We start from the raw sequence: 13,956 nt of genomic DNA on the forward strand, positions 1-13,956 counted from the left end.
CCAAATCGCCAACTTTTCAGGAAACGGAAAAAACCCCGTGCTCATAAAATACTGAACACCACGTTGTCATATTTGACACATGTCTTCATTGTAGACAGTTTATCGCTGAATGTGTCATTACATTATAAATATCTTACCTGAATAAGCTCAAATGCTGTTACCGGATTATCACACGGAGTCTTGAGCACTTTCTGGCGGCCAGACAGCAGCGTGTGGGAGCCTGCGCGAGCACGAGCCGCTGTGCTCCAGGCAGCGGGGACGCACGGGCGGAGAGCTTCACTCTGCCAAGCCGAGGAGAGTGGCTCTGTCATGGGTTGAGCAGTCCCGGAGTAACGTGACATTATTCTTGTCAGAAACAACTGCGATTTGCATACTTTAAATGAGTTTGCAGCCCAAGGACAACCCGAAAACACCTTATTGATCTATTTACGTCAGACGATGCCAGAATCACACAAAACCAAGCCGAACACAGCCGGCATTCGGGTCAGCAGCTGCCTGGTGACTTTTCTGGGGAAGTTCTCATGAGGTGGGGCGGAGCATGGAGGTCTGACTGTCAAATACGTGATGTGATGGGCGGGTCTAGCATCCAATGGTGGTACGTGTTACATACTTTACCCAGTAAAACGTGTTTTTATTGGTCATTTAGACGCCAAAACCTGCCAGTAGATGCAGGAGAATGGATATATTCCATTTATACTCAAAAGTAAAAATCATAAAAAATGGACTTAGGTGGTTTTCATTGCACAGCGACGATATGTATGTTGATAATAAAATCAATGAGGTGTATGAGGAGGGCATCATTTGTGTTCATAAGATGCATAGCGTTAACTAACGTTAGTTGCTGGTCTAACCAGAACAGTGGAGCCACACTGCAGCCCAGAGGGAGCACTTGTAATTTACACCGGCGCACGCTGAAACTGCAGAGTTTTCCTTTCAATTCTTCCTCCAACGTAAATTCATATTTATCATCCACAGAACACTTCACCACTCATGTACATATTGTATATATTGACTCGATTTGATTTGATTTGATTGCACTTGCAACTTTGCGATTGCCTTTAGTTATCTTCCTACTTCTTATAATAATAATAATAATGATTGGATTTATATAGCGCCTTTCCAAGTGCTCAAAGCGCTTCACAGAATCATTATTCGTTCACACCAATCGTACCGGTGGTTCGAAAGCGTGGCAGCCACACATCGGCGCTCAACGGCCCCTCCGACCACCATCATTCATGTCTACATTCATACCAATCATACGAGGCAAGGAGGGTTAAGTGTCTTGCCCAAGGACACAACGACAGCAGCTGGCTGACATCCCTGTATATTGACCGCTACGCTGCATACAGACACTAAGACAAATACCTTGTATGTAACTTGCATACTGTGGCAATAAAAGTGATACTGATTCTAATTCTGATAAAAACAAAAGGTGTTACCTGTGGGCACGTTATGTAATCGGTGTATGTCTCACCACCGGGTAACACCGGTAACACCGAATACCGCAGCAAGCCTAACAGGAGTTTATGAACCTGCTGATAACACGGCCATTTGGAAGGACGTGCACTGACATTTTTAGGGGCTGTTGCTAACCTGAATATAGGGCAGGTTATCCCCCAGCAGATACGCACTCTATTTAACCATGCACAGATACTAATTGTGCATTGAAATATACTGCTGGGCAGCAGATTAATTTAGAACATTGATTAATAAACTTGAGCAGTTTTAATGCACAACAGCCAACCAATCAGAAAAGAGTATTCAACCAGACCATGGTATAATATCCCATGATGCACTTCTCACCTCAGGGTGTGATTAAACCAAAGACAGTCGGATATCAAAGCAAGACACTTCAACTTCAAGTCACTTCCTCTATTTGTGTCACGTGGGTTCTGCCCATGGTTTACCATGCCACGCCCACTTGGGAGACTTTCGGCAGGTCTGAGTCAAAGTTAACGTGATCTCAGATTATGACATGCCCCCATGTAGTAAATATTTGGCCCATTTTCTGAAGCCACATATCTTCAGAACATTCTGACACTAAAATTGCATTTTTCAGACAGACAGATCAGGAGAAAATTTACTTTATTCAAGACCTGTCTCACTCTCAGCAACACACTCTCGTGAGATTTGGCAACAGGAGCTCATGTTAGCAGGGAGCGATTAGCTAAAGCTACATGTGAAGTTCATTGATGTAGTAGCTAAATCTGTGTTTGGAAAAAGCCGCTTCTATGTGACTTTGAGCCCTATCTTCCCAAAAGCGCAAATTTAGCATTTGCACTCGTTTAACGCCGTGCGTAATTCAAATTGGGTCAGGCACAAGCGCATGCCTGTTATAATTGTACTAGGCATATGCTGCCACATGCCAAAGCAGGCGTTTCAGCGCTAAAATGTGGGGATATATGGCATTACCCTATCGTCAGCAGCGCGCAATTACTTAGTTTGCGCTAAGCGCTTTGAAAAGGACCTCTTACGCGTTAAACACCTCGCTGCGCTGGGAGCGCAGCTCAGCGCACCATAATCTCCGTGCAGCGCAGCGCAGTGCAGAGTAAAATTCCTTTGGATATGTCATTAAGCACAGCCTTGCCACGCCAGGACATCAAATTATGCTGCTAAAATTGGATATTAGCAGATGATTCAGTGAGGCATCAACTATAACTCACTGAGAAACTTTTATCACATCACAAAGAGGGAAATGAATTGAGAAAACTTGTTGGACAATGGACATAGGCTATTTACCTTTATAACCCGGAGGGTCGTTGGTACCACAGATGATCTGTCAATAAGCTCTCTCCATCTCTCTCTATGTCCTCACACGAGTGAGTACACTCTATTGAGCATGGAGAGAATTACAGCATATTGCATGCCTCGCGCAAACAGCCATTGCGAGACGGGAATCTGATTGGTTTTGATTTACGTAATGCCCAGCATTACTGTATCTGGTCACACCCGTGAATGATTCTGGTAGTTAAGACCACCCAAATCTCATTTGCGCAGGCATTTTGGGGCGCAGATGATTTTGGCATGGCTCTAATTCGCGCCTGCGACATGTGCCGTGAATGTTTCCGCATCCCTGCCGAGAATTGCATCCCCAACATATTTCGGGGGCTGTTTTAACTTAGAAATTAGGGAGGCCAGACAATTATATCACTTTTAAACAGTTACATTTCTGTATAAATCATTACAATTATGTTCCCGTGAGGTGGGGATGCTTTTTTTGCTGCTGGTGGGGGTGCAAAACTCGGCAGAACACCTGGACAAATGCGCAAGGCGGACTGTTATCTTGCCTGCGTTAAGGCAAGCGCAAACAGGTGCGCAAGCGCTAATAGGGGATATCGCCTGTATGAAGATAGGGCTCTTTGTGTGTTGTCACTTCACTTTGTGTGTTACTGAACCAGGAAGTGATGCTGCTGCTGGTGCTGCCCTGACACGGACCCAATCAGCACCCAGGACACACGCACACAATCAGCTGCTTTAGCCAATGGAAAAGCATGGAGCTGCAAGTCATTAAACCCTGTGTGTCTGTGTGTGTGTGTGCGTGCGTGCGTGTGTGTGTGTGTGTGTGTGTGTGTGTGTGTGTGTGTGTGTGTGTGTGTGCGTGCGTGCGTGCGTGTGTGTGTGTGTGTGTGTCCGTGCATGTGTGTGGCAGACGGGTGCTTGTCGTCCCTCCTCACCTGTCTCACCTCCCCCAGCTCCTCCCCCGTGCAGCACCTGGAGCAGGAGCAGGCACTCGCCCGTCAGTTTGCCCACATCATGCACTTCACACTGCGCTTTGACGAGCTCAAGGTACACACACACACACACACACACACACACACACATATTCATGTTTTGGCCTCTATAGCTAATTGCAACTTTCATAACAACTGTAGGGGGGTGAATTTTTGTGAATTTTTATAGAACTCACCCGTTTAGAGTAAAATAGACATGTTGCCTGTCGGTCCATATTTATACAGTCCATGGTTTTAACTCATTGAGTGCCAGCCACTTTTGGAAAACGGATGCTCCCAGTGCCAGCCCTTTCAGAGCGTTTTCAGTGATAACTCAAGACCCACAGAATATTGTGTGATATTACTGTAAACACCGAACACGCCCAAAGAACGATGAGACTCTCTTGTATCATCAGCAAAAAAAAGTTTATTGATATCATTTTCCGTTCTTTAGTTATCAGCCGGAGAAGATAGGTTGATTTCACCAAAAACAGACGTTTCAATCTAGAAGCTGAGATAATGAGCCTTTTGTGAAATGAAGCATTTCAAGCAAATCACTGACTCTGAAGCTAATATTTTCTGACCTGAAACATCTGAACAGTAATTTCCTTCAATAAAACAGCACCCCCACCCCCCTCAACTGCATACTCCTCCTCCGTGGGAGTGTCTCTGGTGGCTCTGCTCGCTCTGCTGCGTGTGTCAGGCGAGTCTCTGCTGCCTGCGGATCCACGTTCGGTTGGCGGCCGCTCGTCGGGGGAGTCTGGATCGGGCTCGCTGAGTTCGTCTGCGTTTCTGGGGTGAAGCTGCGTCCGATTATGGGCTTTCTGCTGCGCGTTTCAAAGTGCGCTGCACCCAGAGTCTATTTTCGGAGCGCTCCGCCTTGTGCGCCGGCTCCCAGCGCGACACCGAAAAGCCAAACCATTCTCATGAGAATGGTTTGGCCTTGGTTTTCTTTTCTGGCGGCTAATCGTGTGGAGAAACTATCGCAGCAGAGACAGAGGGGCTCAGTTGTGGGAGCGGATTGGCTGCTGTTCGCAGCTAACGTTAGCTCCAGCCAGAGCAATCTGTGCCGCTCTGGGTCCAGCATGCATCGGTTTCTCTTTCATCACGGCTTTTTCTGCTGTTTTTCCTCACCTTTCTCAAATCTGGAGAGCACTGTCGCCACCTAATGGGTCCATAAAATAGGTTATACACCTTCAATAGCTCCCATATTTTTACAGGAGATGCATCAGGCTTTGATCCACGTCCCACCGTCAAAAAACGCAATTGACGTCTTTAGACGTCATTGGCACTCAATGAGTTAATGATCATGGACTGTATAAATAGAGTACCGCAGGTATGATGTATTTTTGTAGGCTTACCCAGAAGTTACAGCACGTCCTGGTTCCTATGCTTAAACCAATGGGATTTTTGTATGGGGATTTTTGGTTAAATGCCTGAAATAAGGTCTGTGGTTAGCAAAGGTTTATAATAAATAATAATAATATTACATTTTATTTGGAGGCGCCTTTCAAGACACCCAAGGTCACCGTACAGTGCATGTCAAACAGTTATCATTTAAAAGCATACAATGTATATAAAAAACAATCCGCATAAAACCAGCGACAAACAAGAAAATTAAAATTAAAGACCAGTATGGGAGGGGGTTAGTGATTACAGTGAATAGGCGGGTTTGAACAGGTGGGATTTGAATGTTGTTAAGGTTTCAGACTGGCGGATGTGAGGGGGTAGGGAGTTCCAGAGCCTGGGGGCGGTGCTGCTGAAGGCCCTGGCACCCAGGCAAGCGCGTCGATTTGGGTAGGGTTGCTAGGGTCCTGTCCCTACCAACATTTCAGGGTGTCCAATTGTCCCTACCAACTTTTAAGCAACCTTATTTGCATTATCTTTGGAGTGCAGTTATATAGGTCATTTAGATTGTCTTCCCATATTTTGCAAGGATAGAATTGACCCGACCATTATTGAGTGAAATTAGTTTGCAATATGTTCAAAGTTACATTTATCCCTGTTTTTCACAACTGAATGGGCCAGTCCAGTTTTTTTTCCTAAAACTCCCGTTTGATTGGCTCATTTGGCTGATGACCAAACAAACGCCCACCCACACACAGTTTTCCGGGTTATAGAAATCACGCGCAGCAGACAGACCCTCCTGTTAGCGACAAATCTGGAGACTTTTTCTGACATGGGATTAACATTACCAGCAAGCAGCAGTGACGCAGCAGTGCAAGCAGCAGCAAGCAGGTAAGTCCCGCTAGCATCGATGCTAATTTAGCAAAGTACAGCGCGCAGCTGAAGCACATGGCTATAATATGGACGTTAACGTCCATATTAAGTAGCTATGTGCTTGCGCGATGACAACAGTGTATTGGCATGTCAAATGGTGGCAATTGACATCTGACTGAAGATTGTGCAACTCTTAGGAGGAAGAAATGTAGGATGTATGATGTGTGGGATTCAGTGGCAATTTTTTCTTTCCAAACCGGCTGTTTGTGAAAGAACATGATTAGATGGCTAAACCTTGTATGAGGATGGGGGTGATATGGACGGATGATTTGGTGCGAATAGTGATCCGGGCAGCCGAGTTCTGGATGAGTTGAGGTCGGTTGAGCAGTTTGGTGGGGAGGCCGGAGAGGACAGCATTGCAGTAGTCAATCCTAGATGTAATGAATGCATGGACCAAGACTTGAATATGTGGGCATAGGCACCGTGATGTCACCCATTGGTTTGTGGACTCGAGTTTGGCAGAGAGCCAAAGTTCACGCCCTCCTCCACATTCCGCTTACGAACCGCGGGATCTCATCCGCCATAGGCCATGTTCACACGACAGGCAAATCCGATTTGCTGCTAAAGTCATTATCTTGATTGGTTTCCAAAATCTGATTTGGGAGTATGTCCGCACTGCCACAAATCTGATTTGGGTGATCAGCGCATCCACACTGAAGACACATAAGTCGTGGTTTGGGACAAGTGACACAAATCAGATTTGGAGCGTCCAGACTCATAAATCCAATATAGATAGAATCGTTAATAGGTCATTAAAGTTCACAAATGGGATTTGGCCTCCTAGTGTGAACATGACCATAGAGTACCGCAGCAATGAATCGCGAAGACCTGCATCTTAGCACCTCCAGTTCTTACGTCAATGGCTCTAAAGTCAATGGGATTTTTGTATGGGGATTTTGATTAAATGCTTGAAATATTGTAGTATGTTTATGTCTATTTTATGTTTATTTTATTTGCGCATAGTAAAATCAAGAACAAACAAAGGATACAAGTGATGATAAGACATAGACAAGAAACCCTAATGGACGCACGTGAGATATCGTACCTAAGAAATTAAACCAATATTAAAGGTCCTATCCGTAAGTTCTAACTATTACTGACACCGGTGGCCGTTAGAGTAACTGCAGGCAGTGTGTGAACGAGCTGACTCGCGGGCACCATACTCGCACGCTCACAAGCAGCTGGCTGGCAACAGCAGACTGCTTTGTAACTTTAACTCATAAAAGTCACTTGAAAACGGTCGTCCTGGACAATTTATCTGTTAGATCAGCATGGAGATGCCCAGGAAGGATTCTGGAGGAATTATCGGACGTTATTGTGGCATGTTTGGCCGTGTTTTGGCTTACATTGGCTGCGGGGAAATGGATAGGATATTCACGTTACCGTGAGCCAGGAACTACCCTGCTTCCCCTGTATACGGTACCATGTAATGCCTGCCTGGAGTTGACCAAACTGAACAATCAAACAATGTTTCATAAGCATAACAGTAACGGTAGGCATATTTCCGACTGTTAGATTCATTATCCACACAAGACGGTAACGTTATTAGTGGAGCTCGGTGGTAATTTATATAAATGTAAATCAATATTAGTTAGCCGTGATTAGCATCAAGCAGTCCCACTGCAGCTACAGTAACTGCAGTCAGAGCCTTCTCCCCCTGTACCATCTAATAGTTGACCAAACTGAACAATCAAACCATGTACCGTAAGCATAACAGACAGTAACGTTAGGCATAGACTGTTACATTCATTATCAACACAAGACGGTAACGTTATTAGTCTTTCTAGATTTCTATACATATAGCTAAATCTATTCGTTAGCCGCGTATAGCATCAAGCTAACATTATAATAGGCAGTCTCACCACCGCAGCTACCTGCAGTCAAACAATAATGTTCCATGACCATGGGGCGGCTTTAGCTCAGGAGGTAGAGCGGGTCGGCCAATGACGCAAGGGTTGGCGGTTCGATCCCCGCTCCCTCCCAGCTGCTGTCTTTGTGTCCTTGGGCAAGACACTTAACCCTCCTTGCTCCCGATGGTGTGTAGGCACCCTGCGTGGCAGCCTTTGCCATCGGTGTATGAATGGGTGAATGTAGACTATCTACTGATTGTAAAGCGCTTTGGATAAAAGCGCTATATAAATGCAGGCCATTTACCATTTACCATATAAGGGTAGTAAAGTTAGGCATATTTGTGACTGTTGCATTACTTCACACAAGACGCTAATGTTAGCAGAGTTTCTGACCAGGTGGTAAATCCATTAGCAAACAGCTAACGTTATCTGGTCAAAACCACATTACAGGAGCTTAGGGCTGGGCGATTTTGCCTAAAAATAAAATTGACGATTTTTTCTCTCAAAACCCGATTTGCGATTTCGATTTCGATTTTTTTGTAAAACTACAAAAGACACAGAATTATTTCAAATATGTTGTTTTTATTTCAAAGATTAGCAAACAAATGAATTTCCCTATTGGGAATAAAAGTGCAAACCTGGCTTAAGGCAAAGATCAATCCCCCTTGGGATTAATAAAGTGACAATTAATGTTTACCATCTGTCTTTGCTCCATGCTATCTTCTTGTAAACTCAGAGGACCCCTGCTCTTGACCAAACAACGATGAATCCCTTGGGATTATTAAAGTGAGAACCTCACTTTCACCAAACTTCACTTAAAAATAAATAACAGGTTCTGCTTGATTAAACAAAGATGAAGTTCCCTATTTTGGGAATAAAGTGACAACCTTAACTGTCTTTCACCAAACTTAGCTTTTAAAAAATAAATAAAAGGTTTCTCTATCCTCTTGATCAAACAAAGATGAATGAATAAAGTGCAAAACTTTTTGTAAAATAAGTAAAGCTTGGAAAAATGCATTGTATCCCTGAGGCAAAAAACACTTTTGCAAACAAAATGAAACACGTTAGTTGCATCATGCTAACAAAATTATACATGAGAGGTAGAGGTGCTTCTGTAATGTCACTCACTCTTACATTGTTTCAGTCAGTCAGTCACATTGTTTCAGTCAGTCACATTGTTTTCAGTCAGTCAGTCAGTCAGTCAGTCACAATGTTTCAGACAGTCACTCATCACATTTGCAAGTTTTTTGCAAGGAACACGAGCCTGTCTACGGAATCTGGTTTGAGGGATGCCCTGTGGCATGTTACAATGTTCCCTCCAACACTAAAGAGCCTCTCTGACGCAGCACTCGTTGCAGGGATTGAGAGGTATTTCTTGGCTAGCTTGCTGAGCCTTGGGAAGTTTTCTTCGTGTTTCTTCCACCACTGAAGTGGATCAGCATCCTGGCTTACCTCAGGGATCAACAGGTAGGTTGCCAGCTCAGTTTTAATTTGGTCTGTCTCTGACAGGGAGGAAATGGGCACTTGCTTTTTCTGGAAGAAGCTTGCCAAGCTCCTCCTCTTTTTCGGCGCAGGGCCAGGCTGAGCTGCTGCTGCTTCTTCTTCTTCCTCCTCCTCCTGGCGCACCTGCACAGCTGGGCCAGGCTGTGCTGTGGTGTTGTCAGTGGCCAGAGACAGCAGCTCTGTGACAGCTCTCTTCTTAATGTGTTCCACCTTGTCATTGTCAATGTACGTCGTGCGGAACCTGGGATCCATAAGTGAGGCCATGTCCAAGAGTGCATCTTTGACAGGCTCACTGTATTTTTCAAGCATGTACCTCAGAATGTTTCCTTTGATTGTTTTTGTGAGCTCAGTGTCATCGTCGTCTGGCTTGAGGAGAGTGCTTCTGAACATGCTGAGTGTTGGTTTGATGAAAGAGACTGTCACGTAATTTTCCCCAGACAGAGCATCAGTGAAATCTTGCAGTGGTTTAACAGCTTTATTCACCGACTCTAAAACCTCAAGGTCTTGCCAGGTGGGCACGAGGTGCCTGCATTTCTTGTCTGACCCCAGGACACGTGCTATGGCTTTCTCTTGTTCTAGGACACGTTCTATCATCTGTTGCCTGGATCCCCACCTCATTGTGGACTCTGTGATGAGCTGATGATCGGGTAGACCGAGCTCAGTCTGTATTGCAGTCAGATCTCTTCTTCTTTTCCAACTATATGAAAAAGAACTGACAACCTTCTTACACACCCCGATGGCACGATCAACCCGTGAGTCCTTCACACCGTTTTCTGTATAAAAAGAAATATAGAAGAAACAGACAACACTGTGACATCACATGGACTACAGTCACATAAGAGGCTAGGCTATTTCCAGAGTCCAGATGTCTATTTTTGTTTTAAATTTTGTTTCACCTTTCAAAATGTTGATGCATAAAAAGGACACACACACACACACACACACACACACACACTTTTATGTTATACTATTATATATGCTGTAATGTAGCATGTAACTATGCATGTGTGCATTTTGAGGAAATATGTATCTTTGATTGAAATGAAATACAAATATTTTTATACAAGTCTTAAAATCACCTTTTTCATACTAGTAGTAATAATTTAAGTAAGTAGGCTAAGTAATTAAGAATGTTGGTTATGGCTTGATTGCTTCATTAATCTAGCAATCAGTAAGTTATTTTTAAAGCACTACAGTTCAGATGCAGCTATGCATTGCCATTTTAGACACTTACCGATGGCGTTGTGCAGTTTGTGCCCAAAGCACTGTAGGTTGGGCCATTCATTCAGTTGCAGAGCCTTTATGATATTGGAGCCGCTGTCTGTTGTCATGCAAACGAGACGGTCTTCACTCAGGTTCCAGGACTCAAGTGCTTCACTCAACGCCTGGGCGATATCTTCGCCTTTGTGGTCATCTGGGAAGTAAGAGGTTTGTAGGCAGATGCTTTCCAGATTCCATTCGTCAGTGATAAAATGCGCTGTCAAACTCATGTATGGCTCCATAGTCCGGCTGGACCACATGTCCGTCGTAGCAGAGTAGAATGGAACATCCTCCAGCTGCTTTGTCACTCGTTTACGTGTAGCGTTGTACAGACGGGGCAAAACAACTTCACCAAAATGTTTTCGGTTTGGTAGCATGTAGCGGGAGTCTAACACTTTCAGCATGTGTTTGAACCCAGTCTTCTCAACAGTATATATCGGGACCATGTCTTTTGCAATGTGAAACGCCACCGCATCCGTAATCATTTTCCACTTCGCTTCTGTCTTGGCATATGGGACACCACGTGAAAATGAAGCCGCTAGCGTTACCTGCTTCGGAGCTGGTGGTGGTGTAGCCGGGTTATCGTGTGCAGCCCGCTGTGCAACACACTGCTCCCACTCCGGTGTGTGGTTTTTCTGTAGGTGTTGAAATAAGTTGGTCGTGTTGCTGTCTTTAACAGCCACGGCTTTCAGACACACTTTACAGCGGGGAGTAGTTTGATCTTCATCCGAAACTTCAAAGCCGTACCATTTCTCTCTTTTCACGTGTGTCTGGAGAGGAGTAGAGAGCTCTCGGGCCGAAGGAGGGGCGGACTGACAAGGAAGTTACTACGGCAGCCCGGAGACATGAGAGCCGTACCGTAATTACCCTAGTTAAAGTGAAAATCGATTTTACGATTTTCATTTTTTTAACATCGTCCTAACTAATTAATTCGATTACGATTCAAAATCGATTAATCGCACAGCCCTACAGGAGCTACAAGCAGCAAGGTCCCTCCATGAACCGAAAACACAGTCCTGACTCTAGTTTCCCCCCGATGTCGGTCACATTGCTACTGTCTGACCAGATGGGCTTCACTAATATTTATGTATTTTGTGTGGACTTTTTTTCTATAGTCTGTGTTTTGTTTTGTTTTGCTGGCAGCTAGCGACAAACGTAACATTAGCCACTTCCTGTTAGCTGTCTTCTTCATTGGTATTTCCGCCGGAGCCATGAGGACAAGAGGCAGGCTCGTGAATGCGCAGAACGTCACATCCGCCCAATTTGCTGGGAAAGCATAACCCGTGACAAGCATGAAAATCCTGCAATATCTTTGCAATGCGTGAAGGCAGAGAGACGCGGCTGGGCTCGTTTTTTAAGTTACGGAACGAGGCATTCACTCATTGGTAGGCCTAGTAGAAAACACTTTGTGAATGTTTATTTTCAGGCCAAACTTACGGATAGGACCTTTAACAACAATTACATCAAAACATACTGTATAATGTCAACAAAAACAAGAGAGAAGAACAAACAATAAAAAAAAGCTAAGGAAAGAAAAGACAACGGCCTCTATCTTCCCAAAAGTGCTAATTTAGCGTTTGCGCTCATTTAACGCTGTGCGCAATGCAAATTGGGGGTGGACACAAGCACATGCCTGTGATAATTGTACTGGGCATTGGCTGCCACAAGTAAAAGCAGGCGTTTCAGCGCTAAAATGTGGTGATAGATGGCATTACCCTATCATCAGCAGCGCACAATTACTTTGCGCTAAGAGCTTTGAAAAGGACCTTTTACGTGCAAATACCTCGCGCTCTCGGAGCGCACCCGTAATATCCGTGCAGCGCAGCGCAGTGCAAAGTAGAATTCCTTTTGGATTCATTACGCACAGCCTAGACATCAAATTATGCTGCTAAAATTGGGTATTAGCAGATAATTCAGTGAGGCAATCAACTATAACTCACTGAGAAACTTTTATCACATCGTAAAGAGGGAAATTAATTGAGAAAACTGGTTGGACAATAGGATATTTACCTTCATAACCATCCGGAGGGTCGTTGGCACCACAGACGATCTGTCAATAAGCTCTCTCTGTTCTCGCACGAGTGAGTACACTCTATTACGCATGGAGAGAATTACAGCATATTGCATGCCTCGGCGAGGCAGCCTCGCGCAAACAGCCATTGCGAGACGGGAATCTGATTGGTTTTGATTGACGTACAGTATTGCCCAGCCTTGCCTGGCCACACCTGTGAATAATTCTGGTAGTTAACTCATTGAGTGCCAGCCACTTTTGGAGAACGGACACTCCCAGTGCCAGAGTTTCAGACCGTTTTCAGTGATTTCTCGAGGCCCACAGAATATTGTGTGATATTACTATGTAAACACTGAACATGCACAAAGAACGATGAGACTCTCTTCTATCATCTGCAAAAAAAAGTTTATTGATCCCATTTTCCGTTCTTTAGTTATGAGCCGGAGAAGATAGCTTGATTTAACCAAAAACAGCAATTTTTTTCTAGAAGCTGAGATAATGAGCCTTTTGTGAAATTAAACATTTCAAGCACATCACTGACTCTGAAGCTAATATTTCCTAATGTAGTCACACCTCAAAAATAATTTCCTTCAATAAAACAGTGAAGGCCAGGGAATTTTGTTTGGCAGAATAATATTTTTTAGCTGCAACCAGCAGCGCTGGCCCCTGCGTGCACTGCTGGTTGCAGCTTCTTGCTGGTCTTGATTTGCTGCTGGTGGGCATCGGATATTCTGGCTTGCGTTTGCCAATCCTGTCCTGCTGTCTGGGTCTGTCTGGGTCAGTGTTGTGTGCTGCTCTGCGTGCCCCCCTCCCCCCCCCCCCCCCGCCTCAACTGCACACTGCTCCTCCGTATGGGAGTGTCTCTGGTGGCTTTCTGCTGCGTTTGCTGTGCACAGTGAAGGGTGCGCGACATCCAGCTTTTTTACAGCGTTCCGCGTGTGTTTGTCACCGGCTCCCATGCTTCCAGTTGAGAATAATAACAACTCCACGGCTGATCATGCGGATGTGCTGTCGCAACAGACACGGAGGGGCTCAATTGTGGCAGCAGATTGGCTGCTGCAGGCACAGCTAACGTTATGCTTCATGCATATCGATGCATACGGATGCGATGCGATTTCCGTTTCCCCAACGACTTCTTCTTTGTTTTTTCCTCGCCTTTCTGTAATCTGGAGAGCACTGTCGAGCAGGGTTCTGTAAAATAGGTTACACACATTCAATAGCTCCCATATTGTAAGAGGCGATGTAAGAGGCTTAGATCCACGTCCCACCGTCAAAAAACGCAATTGACGACTTTAGTCGTCTTTGGCACTCAACGTTACTAAAGCAATTGACGACTAAAGTC

At 44.8% G+C, this 13,956-nt stretch overlaps 1 protein-coding gene across 3 annotated transcripts in view; it reads left to right on the top strand.

The window, feature by feature from the left end:
* Positions 1-13,956, top strand: part of LOC310791668 (CYFIP-related Rac1 interactor B-like) — a 36,548-nt gene that overhangs the window by 11,103 nt on the left and 11,489 nt on the right. For all 3 annotated transcript variants that reach the window (XM_083653320.1, XM_083653321.1, XM_083653322.1), the window contains one exon: positions 3,650-3,786. In XM_083653320.1, coding sequence (XP_083509446.1) covers positions 3,650-3,786 — 137 coding nt within the window. The remainder of the gene's footprint in view (positions 1-3,649; positions 3,787-13,956) is intronic.

This window comes from Poromitra crassiceps (genome assembly GCF_964638095.1).
Source record: "Poromitra crassiceps genome assembly, chromosome: 17".
Classification (NCBI taxonomy): Eukaryota; Metazoa; Chordata; class Actinopteri; order Beryciformes; family Melamphaidae; genus Poromitra; species Poromitra crassiceps.